We start from the raw sequence: 25,332 nt of genomic DNA, 5'->3' as shown, positions 1-25,332 counted from the left end.
TCCCATAGACTAACATTGGGCTCGTTGCTCGGGTCGAGCACCCGAGAATCACAGTGAGCTCGGCCCGAGCTTCGAGCACCCGAGCATTTTAGTGCTCGCTCAACACTAATTTTAAATATTGTATTTGTTCCTGTATTGTTTTTTTAACTACAAAATAAGATATGTGCAGTGTGCATAGGAATTTGTTCACAGTTTTTTTAAAAAACTATATTCCGGCCCTCCAATGGTCTGAGGGACTGTGAACTGGCCCCCTGTTTAAAAAGTTTGAGGACCCCTGAGCTAGTCAGTTTTTAATGATGTGATGTCATAGACCTAATGTAAAACAGAAGAATGAGCTGGGTAGAGAGGCAAAATGAACAATTTTAATTACACAGTGCCATTATGACTGCAATATACTATGACGATAAAAACTTTGATATGAATGCTTCTTTAATGAGTTGTGTGAAGTTGCGTAAATTTGAGTATCACGTAAGTACCCATTTCTGGAGGGGTACGTCAAAGAAATGGGACAAATTACTAAGTACATAGTTACGTAGTTAATACAGTTGAAAAAAGAAAAATGTTCATCAAGTCCAACAGATGGATTTGGAAGGATAAAGAGAAGTAGAACATGCACAACCAAAAACATGCTCCAGTGTACCCCAAAAAAGTGAATTGACCCCTCCTGAGCCCAATTGTAGATCCACAAGACACAACATTTAGAAAAGAAAGTAAAGTATCTACGCCTTTTTATGCCAATAATGGCTCTCACTATGACCATCTCTTGGGATAGACTATTCCACAAATTAGTAGTACTTATGGTAAAGAAGACTTGTCCCCGCTAGAGGTAAAACCATTGTTTCCCCAAATGGAGGGAGTGTCACCTTGTCTTTTGAGGAGATTTTAAATAAAACAGCTTGTTTTGACCATACTTTTACTATGGATCTTTTATACACTCATACAGTTAAGTCATGTCCCTCCACAGATGTCTCTTCTCAAGACTATACTAATTATTTTGATTTTAGCTCATAACCAAGATCCTCCACCCCCCCCCACCCCTTATCAGTTTTGTCACTTTTCTTTGTGCCTTTTCTGACTCTGGGCATCTTTTCTATGAACTGTTACCCAAACCTGAACTGCATTTTCCATACAGGGTTGCACTAATGCTATATAAAGTGGTAGTATTATGTCCCTGTTCTGCGAATTTATACTTTTCTTCATACACGACAAAATCTGCTGGCCTCAGAAGCTTCTAATTGATATTGCTTGCAGTTATTTAGTCTGTGTTCTACAATTACACCCAGATCCTTTTCTACGAGTGACCCTCCTTGTTTTGTATCCCCTAGAACATATATAATGCCTTCATAATATTAGTGGTCATGTACATAACTTGAAATTTCTCCACATTATATTTCATTTGCCACGTGGATGACAAACATTCAATTAGTCCAAATCACCCTTTAACTTATGAAAATCTTCCATAGACTGCACTGTACTACATAGCTTCATGTCATCTGCAAAAATAGACAAAACTACTAATCTTGTCTTCTATACCAGCTTACTGCCATTTTACTGAGTTCATGTCCATATTCTAGAAAATAGAAAGTAGAATTATATTTCAGTGGAAGATATTTAGCCCAACCCTGCCACTGATCTAATTCTTCCCCCACAGTTCACATCTCCACCTTCCAATAAAATCTGACACTTCTCTAACCTACCTACTCTTATTTTCTACCTTGTCTTCTCTCCTCATCCCTAGTTTAAATGCTCTGTAACTTCTGATAAAATTCTCTCCTTCAGCACAGTAAAAAATATCCACATGGTGTTGGAGATATTCACATAAAAGTAGAAATTCTTGTCCAGCATTGGCTGCACCAAATCCCACACAGTTTTCCCAATCAATCACAGGAGGGTAAGACACTTCCAGGAGGGTAAGACACTCCCAGGAAGGTAAGACACTCCCAGGAGGGTAATTCTTTCCTTCGTAATCCCTAAATTTGTGGGTACCCTCGCACAGTTTGTAAATTTTTATACCATATCTTGCCCTCTTACTGGGCAAATTTTGTCGGAATTTAAGCCCCACCTTGTTTTAATGCAAAAAATTTAAGGAATACTTCAAATCATGTCCCGTTCATGAAAAGGTGAAGTGTTGTATAAAATATAAGCAATCAAATATTGTAAAATCTCTGATATGTTTTTTAATATGCCCATATGCAGTATAATTCCTCAAAATATCATATTTTCTGCTGCATTTACAGTAGACCATCTAGCAAATGATAATATGGGATTTTGGGCGAAAAACTCTTGGGTATAGAAATTAGTCCAGGTTAACATTATATTTACAAAATCCTCAATGAAGAAGACATTGAAAAAGTCAATTTCAGTGAGACCTGCAGGATCAAATTAGAAAATTAAATTCCTAGGCTGCCCATAAAATTAAGAAATCTAAAGCTCAAAACTTTAGTGGATTGGGTTCATACGGAACAAATTATTTTGAGGGTGGCCTCAACTACAGTCGTAGCGAGTCTTAGCTGAAATCTTTCCTCACTAAATAAGTAGAAGGAGGAAAAAAAGAAAAATGGTGCATCCTCTTCACTGGCTAAATCAGGCAAGTAATGAGTCTAGAACTAAAATTAAATCAATATATGTATTTAACTTAACATTTTTTTACTTTTTTACAATTTAGCTCCAACTTGATGGCAAATACGTTAATCAGACTTGTGGACTTTGTGGAAACCTTATGGGGACCAGTTTGATTGACTCAAATGGTAAGGAGAAGACCATATAGTCTTTATATAAAAAAAAATCTTATGAAACACTTCTGAGCAGAATACCTTAGAAGAAATTGTCATGTACAAACTACAGGTGCATCTCACAAAATTAGAATACCATCAAAAAGTTAATTTATTTCAGTTCTTCAATACAAAAAGTGAAACTCATATATTATATAGAGTCATTACAAACAGAGTGATCTATTTCAAGTGTTTATTTCTGTTAATGTTGATGATTATGGCTTACAGCCAATGAAAACACAAAAGTCATTATCTCAGTAAATTAGAATACTTTATAACAACAGATTGAAAAATGTTTTTAAAATCCGAAATGTTGGCCTACTGAAATGTATGTTTAGTAAATGCACTCAATACTTGGTCGTGGCTCCTTTTGCATCAATTACTGCATCAATGTGGCATGGCATGGAGGTGATCAGCCTGTGGCACTGCTGAGGTGTTATGGAAGCCCAGGATGCTTTGATAGCAGCCTTCAGCTCGTCTGCATTGTTGGGTCTGGTGTCTCTCATCTTCCTCTTGACAATACCCCATAGATTCTCTATGGGATTAAGGACAGGCGAGTTTGCTGGGCCAATCAAGCACAGTTGTTGTTTTTAAACTAGGTATTGGTACTATTGGCAGCGTGGACAGGTGGCAAGTCCTGCTGGAGAATGACATTTCCATCTCCAAAAAGCTTGTCAGCAGAGGGAAGCATGAAGTGCTCTAAAATTTCCTGGTAGATGGCTGCGCTGACTTTGGTCTTGATAAAACACAATGGACCTACACCAGCAGATGACATGGCTCCCTAAACCATCACTGATTGTGGAAACTTCACACTAGACCTCAGGCAGCTTGATTTATATGCCTCTCCACTCTTCCTCCAGACTCTGGGACTTTGATTTCCAAATGAAATGAATTGGAACTCTGGGACCTTGTGGAGTGTGTCAATGACTGCCTTCTGGACATCTGTCAAGTCAGCCGTCTTTCCCATGATTGTGGAACCTACTGAAAGAGACTAAGGGACCTTTTTAAATGCTTAGGAAGCCTTTGCAGGTGTTTTTGTTAATTATTTTAATTTGCTGAGATAATGACTTTTGTGTTTTCATTGGCTGTAAGCCATAATCATCAACACTAATAGAAATAAACACATGAAATAGATTACTCTGTTTGTAATGACTCTTTATAGTATATGAGTTTCACTTTTTGTATTGAAGAACTGAAATAAATTGACTTTTTGATGACATTCTAATTTTGTGAGATGCACCTGTCCATTTTTTCATTTTGTAACTAAACGTGGCATCAGTTCCAGTAGACTGTATGCCAGTCTATATACAAAATACTTGGCAACACTCCAAAATTGGGAGACTCTCAGTCTCCTGGAACACATCTCAAGTTTCTGTGCATTGAAGAAGACTTTTGTGAGTCAATTTTCCCCCTGAACAAGGGCTGAATTGTAGAAGGTAGAATCCTGCACCATAAAATGTTGTTCTCTTTTTTATTCATGAAGTCATGGGCGTGTCTTCAAATGTTTTGGTCAAAAGTGTTTTCATTGAAGCCTCTTCAATAACCCCACTTACAGCACTACTGAGCTGGCAACAGGCCTGGAACTATGTGGATATACCAGAGGATGCTAGGTTTGCTACTATACCTATGTAATAGAAGGAGAAAAGTCTTTAAGAGGATCAATGCGAGATGTATGTAATAAGGAGAAATAACGCCATCTGGTGAGCATTTCAAGTTTGCATGCTGGACCTGGTCAGGTGACCTCCAGCAGAGGATTTCAAAATTTAACAGTCGAGCATGCAGTGCCTGAGGTCATTTCGGCGCCAGACACAGAGAGAGACGTGACGCAGGCCGGACGCGCTGAAGGAACCAGCGAGAGAGACCGGGGTGAGAGACCTGTAAGGCATGATGGGTGGTTGCCGGTGAACGAGCGCGGGATTCAGCACAGCAGTGCTTCGGGTGTCACGGCTACGGAAGAGGACCGGGATTTAGATATGACATTAAGGAAATGTATGAGACCCTCCTACCCACGACGTGGTAAACTTCCCCAATTGACAGGACAAAGAGACGATAGAAACGAGTCGTGCTGGAGAGATCTCGTCTGCAGAAGCCAACGAGTGTCATCACTGAAAAGGGCTGTCACTTCAAACGCTCCCTCACGGTATCGGGAACAATCGGGTTTAGGGTATCAGGTTGGGAGGGGGACGGATGAGGTGGAACAAGCCAAACGGGATCTAATTGACTTTGTCAGAAAAAGACTTAGAGGCCTAGCGGGAATAACCAGAGACCCCCGCTAGGGCCATTTGCAGAACCAATGGACTTCAGTTCTAATCCCATATTTGGGCTAGATACAGTATTTCAGAGAAGGATTTTATTGCTATTGTTATTGCTATTGTGATGTATTGTGTGTTATTGCTATTGTTATTGCTATTGTGATAGTGTTCTCATTGTTAACCCTTGTTGCAATCCCTGTCAGCTTGGTTAATATATATATACATATAAATTGTTATTTATAGTTATTTGACTGCCCTCATTTTGTGACTCTACGCGTTGCATTCTGACACCTGCATTACATTTGGGGTAGTCGGCAGGATGCAACATTCAGATGCAGAGATGGGGGATCAGTCTGTGACCGGGTCTGTCAGTGGACATATACCCTTGGGGGCTATGCTCAGTCACCTTCCCAAATTTACAGGGGATGGTACTGACGCGCCCCTGGGCCTTCTGTGTCGTGCGGCATCGCGCGCACGGGGGCTTACCCGGAGCCGGATCAGATGGGGGTAGTAGTCTCGTGGCGGTGACCCGGTCCGTGCCCAGGGAGTCAAGCTGAGCGGCAGTGTCTTGAATAGTAAGGTGTTGAACGACTACGCCACCCGTTGAATGCAGCTATGGGGCTGCCGCTGCAGGACAGTCCGCTGAGGCCGGTGTTATGATTGTGCAGCGTAGATGGTATAACCCCCAACGGGAGGGGTATGGCCTCAGGGCAGCAGACGTGAATGATGGAGGTAGTGATGGTGCAGCAAGGAGACTCAGAAACGTCTAATGCAGTTTCAGGGTTTTTACTCACAGATGTTGCTTCAGTCACTTCGGCCGAGAGTGACCACCCGAGCCGTACTGCGTTCACCAGGTGCGGGACTCGGCTAACCCCCAGGCAGTTCCGGAGCGTGGTCCTGAGCTCCCTTCTCTCTCTCTCTCTGCTGGCCGTCCCCACCAGGGATCCACCTTTGTCCGGCTCCCTCGGGCCTCTTGGTGGTAAAACCTTCTCTGGCTTTCCTGACCCTATTCGTGGTCTGCCTTCCTGGTGGATATGGTGAGGGTCGTGGCAAAACTTGACCACGACCTCCGGTTCCTGGCTAAGGATCATTAGCCTCTGCCAGTTTGGGTTCCGGTACCCGTTTCCGCCAACCCTTCACCCTTCTGGCTTAATTCTGGGATCTCAGGGTTCCCTCTTGTCTTGTGTCTCTGGGCCTTTCTTCCTCCTTCTCTCCACTACAGGCCTGGCCCTGGAGCTTGGCCCAGCCGGAGCCACAGCTCCCTGTCAGCCCTCCTGGCTGAGCTTCTCTGCTCTGCTCCTCCTCAGACTGACTGACCCTGTCCTAAGATGGTGCCCACCATATATACTCCCTCTATGTGTGAGCCCAGGTGACTAGCACCCAATGGGCTCCTACTTCTATGCCCAGAGTCCCTCCCCTATCTGCCCCTACACTACTGGGATGTTCCACCCCCCTCCCACTCCAGCCAGGGACAGACGCTGTCGTACCTGCACATCTAACTGGTGGGAGTACCGTAGTTCTGTCCCCCGGAAATGGGATGAGTGTAGTGCATGCAGCTATCTGAGCTCAGTCCCACACTCCATCCTTACCCGGGAGTGGAATACCACACCTCTGGGTCGAGGTGCAATACCCCTGTAGCAGCCGAGTCCCCGGGGTGCTACAGTACTTCACTGTGGGACTGGGTAGAGAGATTGAAAAGTATGCTAAGCATGTATCCCCTTAATCCCCTAGCCCAGGCTGAGTTGGTTGGCCCTTTTAACCCTTGATGGGAAAGCCCAAATGACTGTAATGTACCGCCCACCCGGAAACCGTGACACTGTAGACAAAGTGATCAAAATTCTGGAAGACATACACGGTGATACTACGGATCTGGGGCATTTACGGTTGCGGTTATTTCAGAAAGTTCAAAAGGAAAATGAGACTATTAATCAATATATTAATGAATTGCAGGAAGTGACAGCCCATATCATTAAGAAGGCTCAAGATGGGAATCAAGGACTGGGATTATTAGATGAAATATTGCGTGACCAATTGATTGCTAGCTTTAAAGACACTTCCCTGAAACAGATCTTAAAGGAGCGGCTACTCCTGAGGCCCGGCCTAGGTTTCTTAAAGAGTGGGGCGGAAGCTAGAGTCTTGGAGGAAGAATTTCCTGTTCTCAAGAACAATGTCAGAAGTCATGAGGCAATAACCCCTCTTCTCAGCACGCAGCTTTCAGTCAGTTGCCCGATTGGGCAGAAGAGATACGTCAAGAGCTTCGAGACCTTCGAAATTAACTGAACACTACTAGAGAGAGCCCTGCAGCCCCCCTTGTTAATGGACCACACTGCCTCACGTGGACGGAGACAAGAGCGAGGAAGATTTTCCTATTAGGTTCCAACGAGTCGTGCACTCAGTCCACCGGTAGAGTGACGACCGCAGTGTTGGACCTGTGGCGGTAGAGGTCATACCTCCAGAGACTGTCCGAATAAAGAAAAGAGAAGACGATTGCAGCCATTAAACTAAGACGCCCCACGGTCGTGGAGTATACCGTGGGGTTTCAAACTTCAGGGCGTGTAAGGAGAACCTCTGAAGACATTGTCTCCTAGAGGCCTATTATTTGAGCTGAACTCAATGGACAGCGGATTCGTTGTTTAAATTTAATGGACACTGGGTCTCAAGTGACCACTATGCCTGAAGAATATTTTCAAAGTCATTTTCAAGAGGTTGCTCGTTCCTGGAAGGAACCTACCATCAAATTGGTAGCAGCTAACCAATTACCTATCCCGGGGGCAGGGCTAGTATGGATGTTGGTCCGGGCATGTGGAAAGGACCTCGGCTGAAAGGGGATAATACTAACCACAGGATCTGGAGGTGACGGGCCCATTGTAACCCTGGACAGGAATGTACTTGAGGAGGTCGGACAGTTCCTGGCTGAGGGTTCTGATAGAAATAACTGGACCTGCACCACTTGTGACCCAGCCAGCAAGAGGGTCTTTCAACACCTCATACAAGTCAGTCAAATTCAAAAATTGCGTGTTACTTCTCAGTATCTTGGTAGAGTGTCTATGCCGTCTGAAGCTAAAGCAACATTGCTAGTAGGACAGACTGTGCTCACTCTGCCGGTGCTGGCACATGTAACATTAGAGGTTATGGACATTCAGATAGAACCAATGGAAGGAGAAGAAGCGCCTGCTGGACTTCTGGTTGCTCGCACACTGGCTACTGTGCGTCAGGGTCGAGTACCCGTACGCTGTATTAACCTAAGTGGCACTAGCCTACAGTTGTTGCCCTGCCAAGACATATCATGGGTTTGCATAATGCCAGAGGACCTAACCAGAGCGGATGCTATAGAGTTGGAGCCCATGGATGGAGAACCATGGATCCTAGAGATGTCCCTTCACAGGCAAGAAGTCAAAAGGGAACCTTTGGCTGGGCGTCGCCTCTTAGAGCAAATGGAGGCTAATCTCACTGAGTTCTCGGCTGGACAAGTTAAGCAGATCGAGCAATTTTACAGTGTTAAAAGGGAGTGTTTGCACAACATGAAGATGATTTCGGGTGCACTCGAGATATTCAACACTAAATACCCACAGGAAATATGGCTACCATTCGGGAAAAGTATCGGCAGATCCCACCTCAAATGTACCAGGAGGTGAAAGAACTTTTATTCCATATGCTGCAGAATGGTGTAATTCGCGAAAGTCAGAGTCCTTGGGCAGCTCCTATTGTGCTAATTCAAAAAAAAGACAGTACTCTGAGATTTTACGTAGATCATCGGAAATTGAATGCTTGTACTGTGCAAGACTCTTACCCATTACCCCGAATAGAAGAATCTCTATCCGCATTAGGAAGTGCTAAATTCTTCTCATCTCTTGACCTGGCCAGTGGCTATTGGCAGGTCCCAATAGCTGAGAAAGATCGTCCAAAAACTGCCTTTGTTCTTCCTATGGGTTTGTTTGAGTTTAACCGTATGCCGTTCGGGCTGACAAATGCACCAGGAACATTCCAAAGATTGATGGAGAGATGCTTGGGGGACCTCAACTACAAAGCTACTTTAATTTATCTGGATGATATAATTATTTATTCAGCCACGTTTGAAGATCTTCTCTGCCGACTGGAACAAGTGCTAGAATGACTTCAGAAGCATGGATTGAAAATCAAGCCTCGTGTCATCTTTTCAATCGAGGAATTGAATATTTGGAGCACACTGTGTCCAGTGTGGGAGTGTATCCCACTGCTGAGAAAGTAGCTGCAGTGCAGAAGTGGCCCCCACCAGTCAACTTAAGGGAGTTGAGAGCATTTCTAGGACTCCCTGGATATTACCGCAGATTCATAAAAGATTGCAGTCCCGCTCAATGAATTACTGAGGGGAACGGCTGGAGGATCAAAGCGTTAACCTATTCAGTGGGGACCACGACAAGAAGAGGCGTTTCAGCATTGAAAATGGCGCTAACGAACGCTCAAATAGTGGCCTATGCTGATTTCTCACAGCCTTTTATATTGTACACTGATGGAAGTCTACATGGACTGGGAGCAGTGTTGGCTCAAGTACAAGAAGGAAAAGAGCGGGTGATTGCGTATGCCAGTCGGTCACTTCAGGACACTGAGAAGAAACCAGATAACTACTGTTCGTTCAAACTGGAGCTACTGGCACCGGTATGAGCCATGACTGAGAAATTTGCGGCGTACTTGTCAGGTTCAGAAGTACAAGTGCGGATGAACAATAATCCTTTGGCTCATTTGGAAAATGCAAAGTTGAGTGCATTGGAACAACGGTGGGTTCCAAGGATGTCTAAATATCAGTACAAAATCGCTTATCGGTCTAAGGCCCTGAACACCCATGCAGATGCTCTGTCCTTGGTCACTCAGATGGGGTCGAAGAGAGATATAGATGAAGAGCTGGAAGGTGATGAGACTCTGGATTTTTGTCAATTTGCTGCAGCTGTAATCGATGCTCAGAACTCCAAAGAAAAGGCAAGGCCCACTCAAATCCTGTGTCGCTCAAGAGACGAGTGGATAAATTGCAACAGTTCGACCCAGAGTTGGCAAAGTTAGGGAATGGGTCACTCTAAGTCAGAGACCCAACCAGGAAGCTAGAGCTGCTTCACTCCCAACTACCCTACAAATCTTAGGTCAGTGGGAGAGACTCTTCTTGAAGGATGGCTTGCTATGCCAGAAAATCCAGCTACCTCGAAAGTTTGACATGACCTGTCAGGTATTAGTCCCAGGAACACTAGTAACACAATTAGACAATGAGGCTCATGGAAGAGGTGCCCATTTTGGCTTGGAGAAGACCTTCCGGTGGTTACAACAACTGGTATATTGGCCCCAACTGCGGCAAGAAATCGAAGAAGTTTGCCGAAAGTGTCGACAATGTGAGTTGAGCAAGCCTCCTGAACAAAGAGCTCCCATTCAGACCATCCGAACTTCTGCACCATTAGAGGTTCTGATGATCGATTATCTGATGATCGGAGCTTCATACAAAGGCTACGGGCATTGTTTGGTAATGAGCAATCACTTCACCAAGTTTGCAGTGGTGACACCTACTCGTGATCAGATGGCAGAAACCACAGCCAAGGCCATTTGTCAAGATTTAATTCGGATCTATGGGGGACCGAAGCGGATACATTCTGACTAAGGGGCCTGCTTCCAAGGGCAAGTCATGGATGAGTTATATTATATGTATGGGATCAACAGATCTTGAACAACGCCCTATCACTCCCAGGGAAATGGGGCATGTGAGCGCTTCAACCGAACCTTGTTGCAGATGTTACGGAAATTAGAAGCGGCCAAGAAAATGAAATGACCCGAGTTTGTGTCCGAGTAGGTGTGGGTGTATAATAATCGCATTCATGAGACTACTGGTTACACACTCTATATGCTGCTGTTTGGAAGGAAGATTCCGGTCCGTACAACAGTCTGAGTACCTGGTTTCGAGAACACAGACCGTGGCTTCATACAGTGAGAAAGCTGGTTGCGCAGAAATTTCATGAAATAGAGCATACAGGGTGGCCCCGATTTCAGTGAGTCCACTCTGACCAGGAGATGGTGTGCTAGTAAGGGCCAAACGGGTTGGGAGTAAGCTAGACCATCATTGGGAGGAGGTACCATATCGAGTGGTGACGCAGAGACATCCAAAGAATTCAGTCTACGAGGTTAGGCTTGAAGGGGGTGATGCCACGACATCTAGGGTGCTGCACCGTAATATGCTACGAGCTGTAACAGAATTGAGCCTGCGGAAAAACTAACTGAAGTGCCACACATGGTGACTCTGGGAGACGAAGAAGGATGGGCTACAATGCAATTGAGCTCTTCAGTCCCAATTGAGATAGAAAACAGAACAGGAGGTGATTTACAAACTTCACTGCTTGATTTATCAGATACCCCGGAATCACCTTCGCGGGAAGAAACCCGCAGAACCGAACGGGTTAATGCCGGGATCCCTCCTAACCGATATTCTCAAGAGGAGTTTATCTGGTCTCAGATTCAACAGAAAACAGAAGAGTGTGCTCAACTCTTGTCTGAACTTACGCTGCCTCGAAGGCGACATCGATCTTGCAAAGAATCCACTCGCACTGGGGCTGGCGATCAAAAAGGAGGGAGGAATGTAATAGAAGGAGAAAAGTCTTTCAGAGAATCATAGTGAGTTGTATGTAATAAGGAGAAAAAGCACCATCTGGTGAGCATTTCAAGTTTTCATGCTGGACCTCGTCAGGTGACCTCCAGCAGAGGATTTCAAAATTTAACGTTCGATTGCTCAGTGCCAGAGGTGATTTCGGCGCCAGACACAGAGAGAGACGTGACACAGGCCGGAAGCGCTGAAGGAACCAGCGAGAGACACTGGGATGAGAGACCCGTAAGGTAAGACTGGTGGTTGCTTGTGAACGAGCGTGGGATTCAGCGCAGCGATCCCTCGGGTGTCACGCCTGCGGAAGAGGACCGGGACTTGGATACGACATTAAGGAAATGTACAAGACCCTCCTACCCGCGACGTGGTAAACCGCCCCGATTGACAGGACAAAGAGAAGATAGAAACGAGTCGTGCTGGAGAGATCTCATCACCAGAAGCCTACGAGTGTCATCACTGAACAGGGCTGTCACTTCAACCGCTCTCTCACGGTACCGGAAACAATCAGGCTTAGGGTATCAGGTTGGGAGGGGGACAGGTGAGGTGGAACAAGCCAAACGGGATCTAATTGACTTTGTCAGAAAAAGACTTAAAGGCCTAGCGGAAATTACCCGAGACCCCTGCTAGGGCCATTTGCAGAACCAATGGACTTCGGTGCTAATCCCATATTTGGGCTAGATACAGTATTTCAGAGAAGGATTTTATTGCTATTGTTATTGCTATTGTGATGTATTGTGTGTTATTACTATTGTTATTGCTATTGTGATAGTGTTCTCATTAATAACCCCTGCTGCAATCCCTGTCAGGTAAATATATGTATACGTATAAATTTTTATTTATAGCTATTTGACTGCCCTCATTTTGTGACTCTGCGCGTTGCATTCTGACACCTGCATTACACCTACAACTGGACCTGATTCATGAAAAGGCAAACAACTCTACAAGAATCATGAACATTTTACTTCAAGCCATCTATTCATCAAGACCAGCATGAACAACACCTGCCTTAATGTTCTGGCCCTGAGTCAGTATGTGTCAATAGTGAGCAGAAGGAAACAGAAAAGAAGACACCGAGCAGTACAAAATAAGAGAGTCATCCCAGACTCCTGGAAAAGTTGTCAAATCGCCTGAGTACAATGAAAACCTCCCCGAATGAAGCAATCCCCAAGTTTTTCAGTTTTTCTCTACTGTCATGTTGAGATGCATCAGCGTAAGCCCCAGCATCTGAATGTAGACAGTGTGTGCGGCCGTAGTGATGGGAGTAATCTTACTGCCTGTAAGTCTTTCTTCATAGCAAGACCTTAGAGCGTGACATCAACAGTATAAGCCACATTATTATTGTTGAGCGAGCACTAAAATGCTCAGGTGCTCGAAGCTCGGGCCGAGCTCACCGTGATACTCGGGTGCTCAACCCAAGCAACGAGCCCTATGTTAATCTATGGGAGACCCGAGCATTTTTGCGGCGGCACCCCCGCAGTCGGTAGAAAGCCTAAAAAGTGCCCAAAACTATAGTGACAGTGCTTAAATGACAAAATGACATGGGGACAGCATGGGGATCGCCCCATTTCTGACCCCTAGGTCACTGCTGTCAACAACGTGGTTAGAGGTTTTAAGCTACTTTTACGGGCTCACAATAAAACGTTCAAAAACGAAACTGAAACTGCTTTCCTGTAAAATATGTTACGGAACATCCTTTCCAAGGTAAAGACTTGAGTATAGGTAAAATAAATAACCAAAAGCAAAAATACTACTCCACACCTTGGGCTATGTTCACAAGTACTATTTTTTATGCATTTTTGCACTTTTGTATTGCTTTCAACCGTGACAAATGCATTCACCGGGAAATGTCATTTTAACATTTTACAACCTTATCTGGCCATGTGCTGTGTGACACATGCATACAGTGCTGAAAAGACATGGGAACAGCATGGGGAAAACCCCTGGAAGCATCTCTGACACCCAGATCACTGCCTAAAAGTGTGCCCATCAGAAGTGATCCTTGCCGCATCAGAAGATGCAGACTTGCAACTATCCCTGTGCAAGTCCTTGTCCCAGGGCAGTGTTCAATTGTACCTCCCCCATTCCTTGCAATGCAAGAGCAAGTATGCAGCCTGCCACCAACCCACCCCCAGGCTGCAATGCCATACTGCTTACTTGCTTGCACTTGAAATTGGGCCTTTTAGGCATGTGGAGGCGGAATCTGGCCACCACGTCATAGCTGCGGCGGCGGCCTGGTATCCATACTCGGTCCCAAGCCGCCCCGCGGTAGGGTGCCCACACACGGTCCCCAGCCTCCAGAGGGAGGCCAGGTGTCCATAAACGGTCCCCAGCCGCCCCTAATTGTCCCGGTGAGCCTTATACACAAGCGCGCTTACCAAAACATTACCTGTGCCCTTCCCAGTGCATTTAGCAGGAAGGACAGCCTAACCACAAACACGTGGGCAAGTGAATGTGGCCAGGGATGGTCCATCTCACTGACGCCTTCACACTGGTTTAATATTGTGGAAGCCGGGACACAGTTGGACACTGGGATGCAACTCGTCCTCCAGACATAGAGGATTGTGGGCCCTGGGTCAATCAGGCTTCAACACAAAGTTCAGAACGTAGACAGCAGCAGTGGTCAGCCTCCTACACGACAAGTAAATTATTCATAATCATGAGGCCATCCATCACCTTAGCTTTCTGTTCCTTTGAATGCAAGCGCATGTATGTAGTAGCGGCTAGGCCTAAGGTGGTGAGCGTTTTGGCGCATATCCTACCTCCTCCGAGGATTGCTGGATGTGTTCCTGCTACTATCCCAGTTCTATGACTCCCATTAAAACAAAGCTTTAGGTGATGAATGATGGATGAGGTGGTGGCAAAGGAGAAAGAGCAGGAGGAACAGGGACCATTCACATCAATATCAGGCCAGTCAACTACACATGTCTTGTAGGATATGTTTCTGTACCAAAAGGAGCGGTTCGGCTACACAGTTATAGGGCATACAGAGAGTGCAATGCCTACCAAAAATTTTGAGGCACTCCAATGCCCCTTGCAAGTGACATGGACGTCAGAGGGCCTTAACTGAACCGGTTTTTCCATTTATAGCAACTGGGTCTCCTGTATACTGTTGGCCTAAGCAGTGAATGGAAGGCTTTCCAAAAATTATGAGGAACTGCAATACCCCTTGAAACAGACGTGGATTACAGCGTAATAAAAACCATCTACCCATTATTGAGGAGAGGGTCTCCATTAGTGTTCGTCTATGCATTGAAAAGCAAAAGCTGATTAAAATTAGGAGGAAATGCAATGCCCGTTTTAAGAGTCGTGGAGGTTAGAGTTGATTAAAAAAAATATTTCAGTGCCCCTTGGAAAAGCTGTGGAGTTCATAGTGGTTTAACAAGATGGTTTTAATGCCCCTTGGAAAAGATGTGGAGGTCAGTGTGGTTTAACAAGACGTTTTTAATGCCCCTTGGAAGAGACGTGGAGGTAATAGTAGCTTAACAAGATGGTTTTAATGAACCTTGGAAGAGACGTGGAGGTCACAGTAGCTCAACAAAATGGTTTTAATGCCCCTTGGAAGAGACGTGGAGGTCAGAGTGGTTTAACAAGACTGTTTTAATGCCCCTTGGAAGAAACGTGGAGGTCACAGTAGCTTAGCAAGATGGTTTTAATGCCCGTTGGAAGAGACGTGGAGTTCAGAGTGGTTTAACAAGACGGTTTAAATGCCCCTTGGAAGAGACGTGGAGGTCACAGCAGCTTATCAAAATGGTTTCAATGTCCCTTGGAAGAGATGTGGAGATCAGTGTGGTTTTACAAGATGGTTTTAATGCCCCTTGGAAGAGACGTGGAGGTCACAGTAGCTTAACAAGACGGTTTTAATGCCCCTTGGAAGAGACGTGGAGTTCAGAGTGGTTTAACAAGATGTTTTAATGCCCCTTGGAAGAGACGTAGAGTTCAGAGTGGTTTAACAAGACAGTTTTAATGCCCCTTGAAAGAGATGTGGAGGTCACAGTAGCTTAACAAGACGGTTTTAATGCCCCTTGGAAGAGACATGGAGGTGAGAGTGGTTTAAAAAGACGGTTTTAATGCCCCTTGGAAGAGACGTGGAGGTCACAGTAGCTTAACGAGATGGTTTTAATGCCCCTTGGAAGAGACGTGGAGGTCAGAGTGGTTTAACAAGATCCTTTTAATGCCCCTTGGTAGAGATGTGGAGGTCACAGTAGCTTAACATGATGGTTTTAATGCCCCTTTGAAGAGATGTGGAGGTCACAGTAGCTAAACAAGACGGTTTTAATGCCCCTTGGAATAGACGTGGAGGTCACAGTAGCTTAACAAGACTGTTTTAATGCCCCTTGGAAGAGATGTGGAGTTCAGAGTGGTTTAACAAGACGGTTTTAATGACCCTTGGAAGAGACATGGAGGTCACAGTAGCTTAACAAGATGGTTTTAATGCCCCTTGGAAGAGACGTGGAGGTCAGAGTGGTTTAACAATATGGTTTTAATGCCCCTTGGAAGAGACGTGGAGGTCACAGTAGCTTAACAAGACGGTTTTAATGCCCCTTGGAAGAGATGTTTTTTTTTATGCAAAAAGGTGGATTACACCCAGATTTGAAACGTGGAAGAAGAAAACCACAGTTCTAGTTATCTGGCCTACACCATAATCTTTTAAACAGATATATTTGTGTCTGAACAGGCAGCGAGACACTCAAACTGTTTTTTTTTTATTCAAAAAAGGCAAAAAAGTGGATAATACAGAGATTTGAACCGTGGAAGAGGAAAACCACAGTTCTAGTTATCTGGCCTGCACTAGACTCTTTTAAACAGATATATTTGTGTCTGAACAGTCAGCGAGACACTCAAAATGTTTTTTTTTATGCAAAAAGGTGGAATAAACACTGATTTGAACCGTGTAAGAGGAAAACCACAGTTCTAGTTTTCTGGCCTACACCAGAATCTTTTAAACAGATATATTTGTGTCTGAACACTCACAGACACACTCGACTTTTTTTTTTGGGGGGGGGGGATACCAAAAGGTTAATAAGACGGGTATTTTTACAGTCTGACTGAGGATAAAAGAAAAAAAAAGAGGATTTAGATGAAAAAAAAGGATTTTTCCTCGCCCCTGAGACCTGAGGCTAAGTCTAGCAATTTGAAAAGCAGCACACAGGACTGTAATGCAGTGTTTGTTGGTATAACCACTGCGTCTCCTTTACAGCCTGCCTGCCTGCCTGCCTGCCTGATATCTGGGATGGATATTAGTCCTAAGAAGGACTGTTTGTTTGATTTTGCAGGCTTTAGAGACCCTACACTACCTGTTTTGCAGTATAAATCTCTCCCTAACTCAGCAGCATTCTCCCTACACCGTCTGATCCGGAGCGACTGTGTCCAAGATGGCGGCGCCCAGTTTTAAATACTCGAGTTAAGGATGTGTGGCCAGCCAATCACTGTAATGCCCACAACCAACATGGCTGCAGCATTATAGTGACTGGCTGGCAATCCCTGCATGTTCATTGGCTCTGTAAAGAGCGCCAAACATGCAGGGCGGAGACCTGAGCTCCGGCCCAAGTAACCCGGAAATGCTCGATGCTCGCCAAACATCTCGAGTAATGAGATGCTCGGGCGAGTACCGAGCATTGTCGAGCATGCTCGCTCAACACTACACATTATCATAGTAGCCAATAACAAGCCAATGTGAACAGAAACTGCAGGAAGAAGATGAAGTGCCCACTCGACGATACTGAAAATAATAGCTACTAGAAAAAAATCCCACTTTTTATTTAATATCTGTAGTGATGTTACACAGAACAGATTTGATTTCTTCAAATTTTATTTTAAAAAGTTTTAATTATCTAATTGATGCTTTTATTTTGTAGACAACTTACTTACAGAGACAGAGTTTGGAAATCTTCACAAAGTTGATGGCCTAAATGAAAACTGTCCAGATCCAATTGATCCAGACTGGAGTGACTGTTCTGCAGTGAATGTAACTATACTCTTATGTTTTGACCAGTTGAAGCATTAAAGATGTGTCCATCCTGAAATTACCAATAACTTATGTAAGACTAATCTACACAGCAGTACCATCATGTCTGCAACAGAGGCCTTAAGCAGGCCAGATGCATTAGCAGCACATCAGTACACCATGATGGGAATGGTGTACTCCCCAGACTGCGCACCTTAAATGTCACTGTCAGAGACTGTTAGCAGCATGCAAGTAGCTAACAGCAGCGGGAGGAGCTTGGCTTGTCATGCTGCTGTCTGAGGCACAAGCTGGCATTGTAACAAAGCTCTTCTCCCTGAATTGAATGTTCCTTATTATACTTCGGGGTCTTTCCAGTCCCCAGTGTATAATAAGCAGAGGTGTAATAAATAATAACAATCATAATAAAGGAAGTTTGGTCGCATGTTTAGAACTACCAAAGTTAAGACATCAGAGATCTGTCGCACAGTGATGGAAAGAAGAGGAGCAGAGGACTGGATGGAGGGCATTAAGCAGCAGAAGTGGCCAGACTGGTGAGCATTGAGGTGAATATTAGCCTTTTTTTTTTTTACTTTTTGTCGGCCCGCTACAATTCATGTGGAACAAATTACTCAAAAATCAGTCCTCTGAAGAATACAGATTTTTGTAAAATTCAATTAGAATGCAATTCCATATAAGTGTGCCCATCTGTAGCATATCCATTGCATATTTTATTCCTTTGCAAAAAATAGGAAGCTTTAATACACATTAATACACACTACAGTAAGATACATTGTGAGTACAAACTATATCTATTACATTCATGCAGCTATGACTTTATTATGTTGGCTCTGACTGTTGCTATATATGACGCGCCCCCTGGGCCAGTGCTGTAGTGCGGCGCACGTGTGCGCGGGGGAATACCCGGAGCCGGATCCGATGGGGGTAGTAGTCTCCGAGTGGCGGGGACCCGGTCCGTGCCCAGGGTGTCAAACTAAGTGGCAGTCTATGGCAGTAGATGTTAACTTGGTTGTCGACTACGCCACCCGTTGAGTGCGGCTTTGAAGCCGCCGCTGCAGAGCAGTCCGCTGAGGCCGGTGGTATATGTGCAGCAGTGATGGTATAACCCCCAACGGGAGGGGTATAGCCTCAGGGCAGCAGGTGTGGAAGATGGGGGTTGTGACGGTGCAGTAAGAAGACTCAGAGTCGGGAGATGCAGTTCAGGGTTTTTACTTACTGGTGTTCTTTTGGTCACTCTGGCCTGGAGTGACCACCCGAGCCGTGCTGCGTCCACCAGGTCCTGGACTCGGCCAACCCCCAGGCAATTCTGGAGCGTGGTCCTGAGCTCCTTTCTGACTCTCCCTCTCTCTGGCCGTCCCCACCAGGGATCCACCTGTGTCCGGCTCCCTCGGGTCTCTTGTTGGTTGAACCTTCCTTGGCTTCCCTGACCCTATGCTCGGTGTGCCATTCTGGTGGATTTGGTGAGGGTCGTGGCAGATCCTGACCACGACCTCCAGTTCCTGGCTAATGTTTGTTTTGGCCTCTGCCAGCTTGGGATCCGGTACCCTTGTCCGCCAACCCTTCACCCTTCTGTCTTTATTCTGGGATCTTGGGGTTTCCTTCTTGTCTTTCTCTCTGGGTCCTTCTTACTCCTCTCTCCCTTTTTCTGCAGGCTCTGCTCTGGAGCTGGGCCCAGCCGGAGCCACAGCTCCCTGTCAGCCCTCCTGGCTGAGCTCTTCTGCTCTGAACTCTCCTCACAGACTGACTGACCCTGTTCTAAGATGGTGCCCACCTTATATACTCCCTCTATGTGTGAGCCCAGGTGACCAGCACCCAATGAACTCCTAACTTTACCCAGACTACTCCCCCTATCTGCCCCTACACTACTGGGATGTTCCACCCCCCTCCCACTCCAGCCAGGGACAGACGCTGTCGTACCTGCACATAAACTTGGTGGGAGTACCGTCGTTCTGTCCCCCGGAAATGGGATGTATGTAGTGCATGCAGCCTACTAAGCTCAGTTCCACACTCCATCCTTACCCGGGAGTGGAATACCACACCTCTGGCTTGAGGTGTAATACCCCTGTAGCAGCCGAGTCCTCGAGGTGCTACATTCCCCCCTGGTAAACCACAGCACGTCCTCGGGCTGTAAAGAATAAAAACATCCAAAACATACAATTCTTTTTTTTCAAAACATCATAAACATGTAAAACACTATATATATATTATCAGCAGCATAAGACTTTTTCATCTAAAACTTTTCTTGTTCCTCCGGCCACGGTGCAACTTGTGACCGGGTAAAGTGCAACAGTCTCTTCTGGAAAGAAAAACAGTTCCTTATAAAACCAGTAGGGGGCGCCTTAGAAAGCGCAACTATATACAAGGGGAGGTGTGGCCGCTCTCAGTCCTCGGCCAGTGGGATTAGGAGAGAATGACCGCTCTCAGTCCTCGGTCAGTGGGATTAAGGGACATACAGGTAACAGTTTAATTTGCTGGTCCCAACGGGGACTATAACGGTAACAGTTCCTGTACCCTGACGGGTAACTATTTTACAGTTCCATTTACCGTACTTTTAGTAGCGGCGTCCTCCTGATGCTTCCTCCGTGTACCCTTCAGATCCGTCTGGATCCTCTTGCTCCTCCTGACACCTCAGCTCTTCCTCTGTCAGCCGGTGTACATGAAGGGCATAGGGTCCTTTGGCACATTGGTGCCGGGTAAAGGTGACCTCATCACCCAGGTAAAGGTCACGACCTCTGTGTCCCTCCGGTAGGTGGGATTTGACATCTCTTCTGGTCACGAAGACGTCGCCGGGGGTGTGATGATCCCTGATGAAGCCCCAACCGTGCTGCAATTGGAATTTAATTACAGTCCCGGTGGTACGGGGACCGTGGGCTGCACGGGGGTTCCTTCTGGTCCGACTCTTTTGTTCTGCGCTCCTTACTTGCAGCCGCTCCTTGCGGACCCGTCTCTCTCTCCGTTCTCGCTCAAAGACTTCCAACTGCTGGCGGCAGCACTCCGCACGCTCAGCTGCGGCCGCCCGGGTCTCCTGAGTGAACCCGATGAGATCTCCTCCTGCGGGGTCCCACTAAAACTGCGCCACCTCTAACGAGAGCGGGGTCATCTTGACGGGCGCCGGAGCCGGGATCAGGGGCTCGCACAGGGGTCTTTCTTTCCGGAGTCGGGGATGGTGGTACTCCGGTGGCCACACAAAGGGCTGCCCATCCGGGCAAGTGTGCTGGGCAAATAGGTCTTCGCCCAGGTGTGGCGCTGTGGAAGTTGAGGGCGCGGTGGTGGTAGCGGCGCCCGGGTTCACCAGGCCTTGCGACAAGGCTTGGGGCACCCTGAACGTAAAGGGCACCGTGAAGACGGCGGCGCCCGGGGTTACTTGGCCCAGCGACCAGGCCGGTGGCTCAGTGGAGGTAGAGGGCGCTGTTGGCACTGCGGCGCCCGGGGGCACTCGGCCTTGCGACCAGGCCGGTGGCCCATTGGAGGTAGAGGGCGCTGTTGGCACTGCGGCGCGTGACGTCACAGGGGGCGTGGCCGCGGCTTCTGTTTGAGGCCTAGTCGGGAGCGGTGATGGTGCAACGACGGGCACGGCAGGGGAAATTTCGGGCTCTGCGACGGGGAGCTGGGGCAGGCTCACGGCTTCTCGGCTCGGGGTAGTGACGTCCCCTTTACCTGCCTCCGTTTCTTTAGCTCCTTCCTCGGCGTCGTCTCCGGCCTTGATTCCTCCTGCACCATCCTCAGAGGCGGTCTGACTCCTCGTCTCGGGAGGCGTGCTCCGCTGGCGGGTTCCAGCCTGCAGGGCCATCTCTCTGCTCCACTCCGTCAGCGTTTCTCGCTGCACCTGGGCCATCCTCCGTGCGAGGCGCTCCAGCGCGGTCTGCGCACACTCCCGGTCTCGGGGGAGCTGTGCCAGGATCTCCACCAGGCCTAGTGGGGTGGTTGCTTGCAGGAGGCTCCTGACCACAGGGTCGGTGCTGCCTGACTCTCCCTCCATCTCCGGGTGCGACTTCTCCGGACTCCTCTCCAGACTCCTCCAGGCTGCACCCATCTTCTCTCTTTTGTTCTTGGTCCGCCCACATTGAGGGTGGTCCCGGGGCAACTTGGTGATTGTCAGTTCCAGGGGCAGACCCCCCACGCTGATGGACATCTCAAGCATCACAGTCTCTGCTGGTGGGGGCGGTTTCCGCTTTTGGTGCCATTCCTGGACCTGGCCCACGATGGGAGGTTGCCTCTTGCCACCCTCTGGCACGCCCATAATGGCGTCCGCTCGGCCAGGGCGGGAAATCTTCTGAAATGGCGGGAATCGCCTCCCAGTGGCGGGAAACTCCGTGGATGGCGGGAATCTTCACCGATTGCGGGAAGAAGGCTGAAGCTGGCGCCAGATGGCGGGAATCTTCACCACAGGTAAGTTTTAAAAGTCTCTTTTTCAGGCACGCAGTACCCGGTGGTTGCGGGCACGAAATCCTGCCGACTACGCCAAAAGTTGACGCGCCCCCTGGGCCAGTGCTGTAGTGCGGCACACGTGTGCGCGGGGGAATACCCGGAGCCGGATCCGATGGGGGTAGTAGTCTCCGAGTGGCGGGGACCCGGTCCGTGCCCAGGGTGTCAAACTAAGTGGCAGTCTATGGCAGTAGATGTTAACTTGGTTGTCGACTACGCCACCCGTTGAGTGCGGCTTTGAAGCCGCCGCTGCAGAGCAGTCCGCTGAGGCCGGTGGTATATGTGCAGCAGTGATGGTATAACCCCCAACGGGAGGGGTATGGCCTCAGGGCAGCAGGTGTGGAAGATGGGGGTTGTGACGGTGCAGTAAGAAGACTCAGAGTCGGGAGATGCAGTTCAGGGTTTTTACTTACTGGTGTTCTTTTGGTCACTCTGGCCTGGAGTGACCACCCGAGCCGTGCTGCGTCCACCAGGTCCTGGACTCGGCCAACCCCCAGGCAATTCTGGAGCGTGGTCCTGAGCTCCTTTCTGACTCTCCCTCTCTCTGGCCGTCCCCACCAGGGATCCACCTGTGTCCGGCTCCCTCGGGTCTCTTGTTGGTTGAACCTTCCTTGGCTTCCCTGACCCTATGCTCGGTGTGCCATTCTGGTGGATTTGGTGAGGGTTGTGGCAGATCCTGACCATGACCTCCGGTTCCTGGCTAAGGTTTGTTTTGGCCTCTGCCAGCTTGGGATCCGGTACCCTTGTCCGCCAACCCTTCACCCTTCTGTCTTTATTCTGGGATCTTGGGGTTTCCTTCTTGTCTTTCTCTCTGGGTCCTTCTTACTCCTCTCTCCCTTTTTCTGCAGGCTCTGCTCTGGAGCTGGGCCCAGCCGGAGCCACAGCTCCCTGTCAGCCCTCCTGGCTGAGCTCTTCTGCTCTGAACTCTCCTCACAGACTGACTGACCCTGTTCTAAGATGGTGCCCACCTTATATACTCCCTCTATGTGTGAGCCCAGGTGACCAGCACCCAATGAACTCCTAACTTTACCCAGACTACTCCCCCTATCTGCCCCTACACTACTGGGATGTTCCACCCCCCTCCCACTCCAGCCAGGGACAGACGCTGTCGTACCTGCACATAAACTTGGTGGGAGTACCGTCGTTCTGTCCCCCGGAAATGGGATGTATGTAGTGCATGCAGCCTACTAAGCTCAGTTCCACACTCCATCCTTACCCGGGAGTGGAATACCACACCTCTGGCTTGAGGTGTAATACCCCTGTAGCAGCCGAGTCCTCAGGGTGCTACATATACATGCACCAGATCATTAAGTGAACTAGCATAACGCGTTTTAAATTTAGCACCTACTCACACAATGATATGACAGAATCTTGGCATTTGATTGCATTTTTATATTTTTTAGGACACCATATGTGGAATCATACTGAAAAGTGCAAATTTTGAAAATTGTAATGAACGGCTTGATGTTGAGCCATATATAGAAGCTTGCAGAAAAGAGTTCTGCAAATGTCTGGAAACTGACCCGACATCCTGCATTTGTCCAACTGTTGCTCAGTATTCCCACCAGTGCATTCTTCATAAAGGACAGCCACACAACTGGAGAAGTCTGGAGTTTTGTCGTATGTATACACATTTTGCTGTGTAATTTGTACAGACACATTACATGGCACTAACCAAAGACTAGGAGGCTCTATTGTACCTTCTTAAGGGGAACTTGTCATGTCCCCAAATGCTATTAACTTGCAGATATAGGGTTAATCTGCAGGTTAATAGAGCTCTAATACTGTGTGGCCATGCCACTGAAAGTACTGAAAGTGAGATTATCAGTAGGAAATGTACTTTATTCCTCTAGGCAGCCTCCGGCTTTCTGTATGAACTGGGCAGTGGTTATGACCACGGCCTGAGTGATAGCTGGCTTCATACAGATGTTAGAGTTCCCGTGGCCGCATGTTTCTCGACTGTTAGACAGTCACAAAACATGCAGGGTCAGGCAATCCCTGCATGTTTTATTACAACCTAACAGCTGCAAAACATGCTGCCGTGGGGACTCTAACATGTCACTCGAGCACCCGCAATACTCGGTGCATGCAGAGCACCCTTGGCAAACTTGAGTAACAAACATTTGAGCTCACCACCATTTATTATTAATATCAACTGTTGGAAGGCAGATTAGGATGGGATATTAGCTGTCTACTTGTTCATTAAATACAACATGGAACTTTTCTCTTCTAGACAAATCGTGTCCATTCGACATGAACTATAACGAGTGTGACTCACCTTGTATGAACACCTGTTCTGATCCAGAAAGACAATTTGTGTGTGATGAACATTGTGTGGAAGGCTGCTCCTGTCCTCGGGGTTAGTGAGTTTTCTATTCTTTAAAATATTTGTCTCAAAAACTATACTTGCAATATTCAATCATTGGGACTCTTGGAATAGTTTATGGAGTCTGTGTACTCTTCATACATCACATCAAGCAACAATTATATGAAGACAAAGATAGTGTGAATTTATTAACCACTTCGCGCCAGAGCCTGTTTTTGCTTTCGTGACCGGGCCAATTTTTTCAATTCTGACCACTGTCACTTTATGAAGCAATTACTCTGGAACGCTTCAACGGATTCAACTGATTCTAAGAATGTTTTTTCGTGACATATTGTATTTCATGATAGTGGTAAAATTTCTTTGATATCACTTGCATTTATTTGTGAAAAAATTGGAAATTTGGTGAAAATTTTGAAAATTTTGCAATTTTCAAACTTTGAATTTTCATGCCCTTAAATAAGCGAGATATGTCAAACAAAATAGTTAATAAATAACATTTCCTACATGTCTACTTTACATAAGCACAATTTTGGAACCCAAATTTTTTTTTGTTAGGAAGCTATAAGGGTTAAAAGTTGACCAGCGATTTCTCATTTTTCCAACAAAATTTACGAAAACATTTTTTTAGGGACCACATCTTATTTGAAGTGACTTTGAGGGGTCTTTATGACAGAAAATACCCAAAAGTGACACCATTCTAAAAACGGCACCCCTCAAGGTGCTCAAAACCACATTCAAGAAGTTTATTAACCCTTCAGGTGTTTCACAGGAATTTTTGGAATGTGGAAGAAAATAATGAACATTTAACTTTTTTTCGCAAAAATGTTATTTTAGACCAAATTTTTTTATTTTCACAAGGGTAACAGGAAAAAATGGACTACATAATTTGTAGTACAATTTCTCATGAGCGCGCTGATACCCCATATGTGAGAGAAAACCACTGTTTGGGTGCACTGCAGGGTTCGGAAGGGAATGAGCGCCATTAGACT

At 46.6% G+C, this 25,332-nt stretch overlaps 1 protein-coding gene across 1 annotated transcript; it reads left to right on the top strand.

Moving 5' to 3' along the window:
* Positions 1 to 381: 381 nt before the first annotated feature.
* Positions 382 to 24,381, top strand: LOC141173625 (mucin-2-like). Its single transcript, XM_073657926.1, has 5 exons — positions 382 to 468; positions 2,666 to 2,747; positions 17,486 to 17,595; positions 23,421 to 23,637; positions 24,251 to 24,381. The coding sequence occupies exons 1-5, from the start codon at positions 382 to 384 to the stop codon at positions 24,379 to 24,381; spliced, it is 627 nt and encodes a 208-aa protein (XP_073514027.1).
* Positions 24,382 to 25,332: the final 951 nt, after the last annotated feature.

This window comes from Phyllobates terribilis, unplaced genomic scaffold (genome assembly GCF_046119375.1).
Source record: "Phyllobates terribilis strain yellow unplaced genomic scaffold, ASM4611937v1 Scaffold_13__5_contigs__length_258822181, whole genome shotgun sequence".
NCBI classification, from domain to species: Eukaryota; Metazoa; Chordata; class Amphibia; order Anura; family Dendrobatidae; genus Phyllobates; species Phyllobates terribilis.
This window is presented reverse-complemented; position numbering and strand designations above follow the sequence as displayed.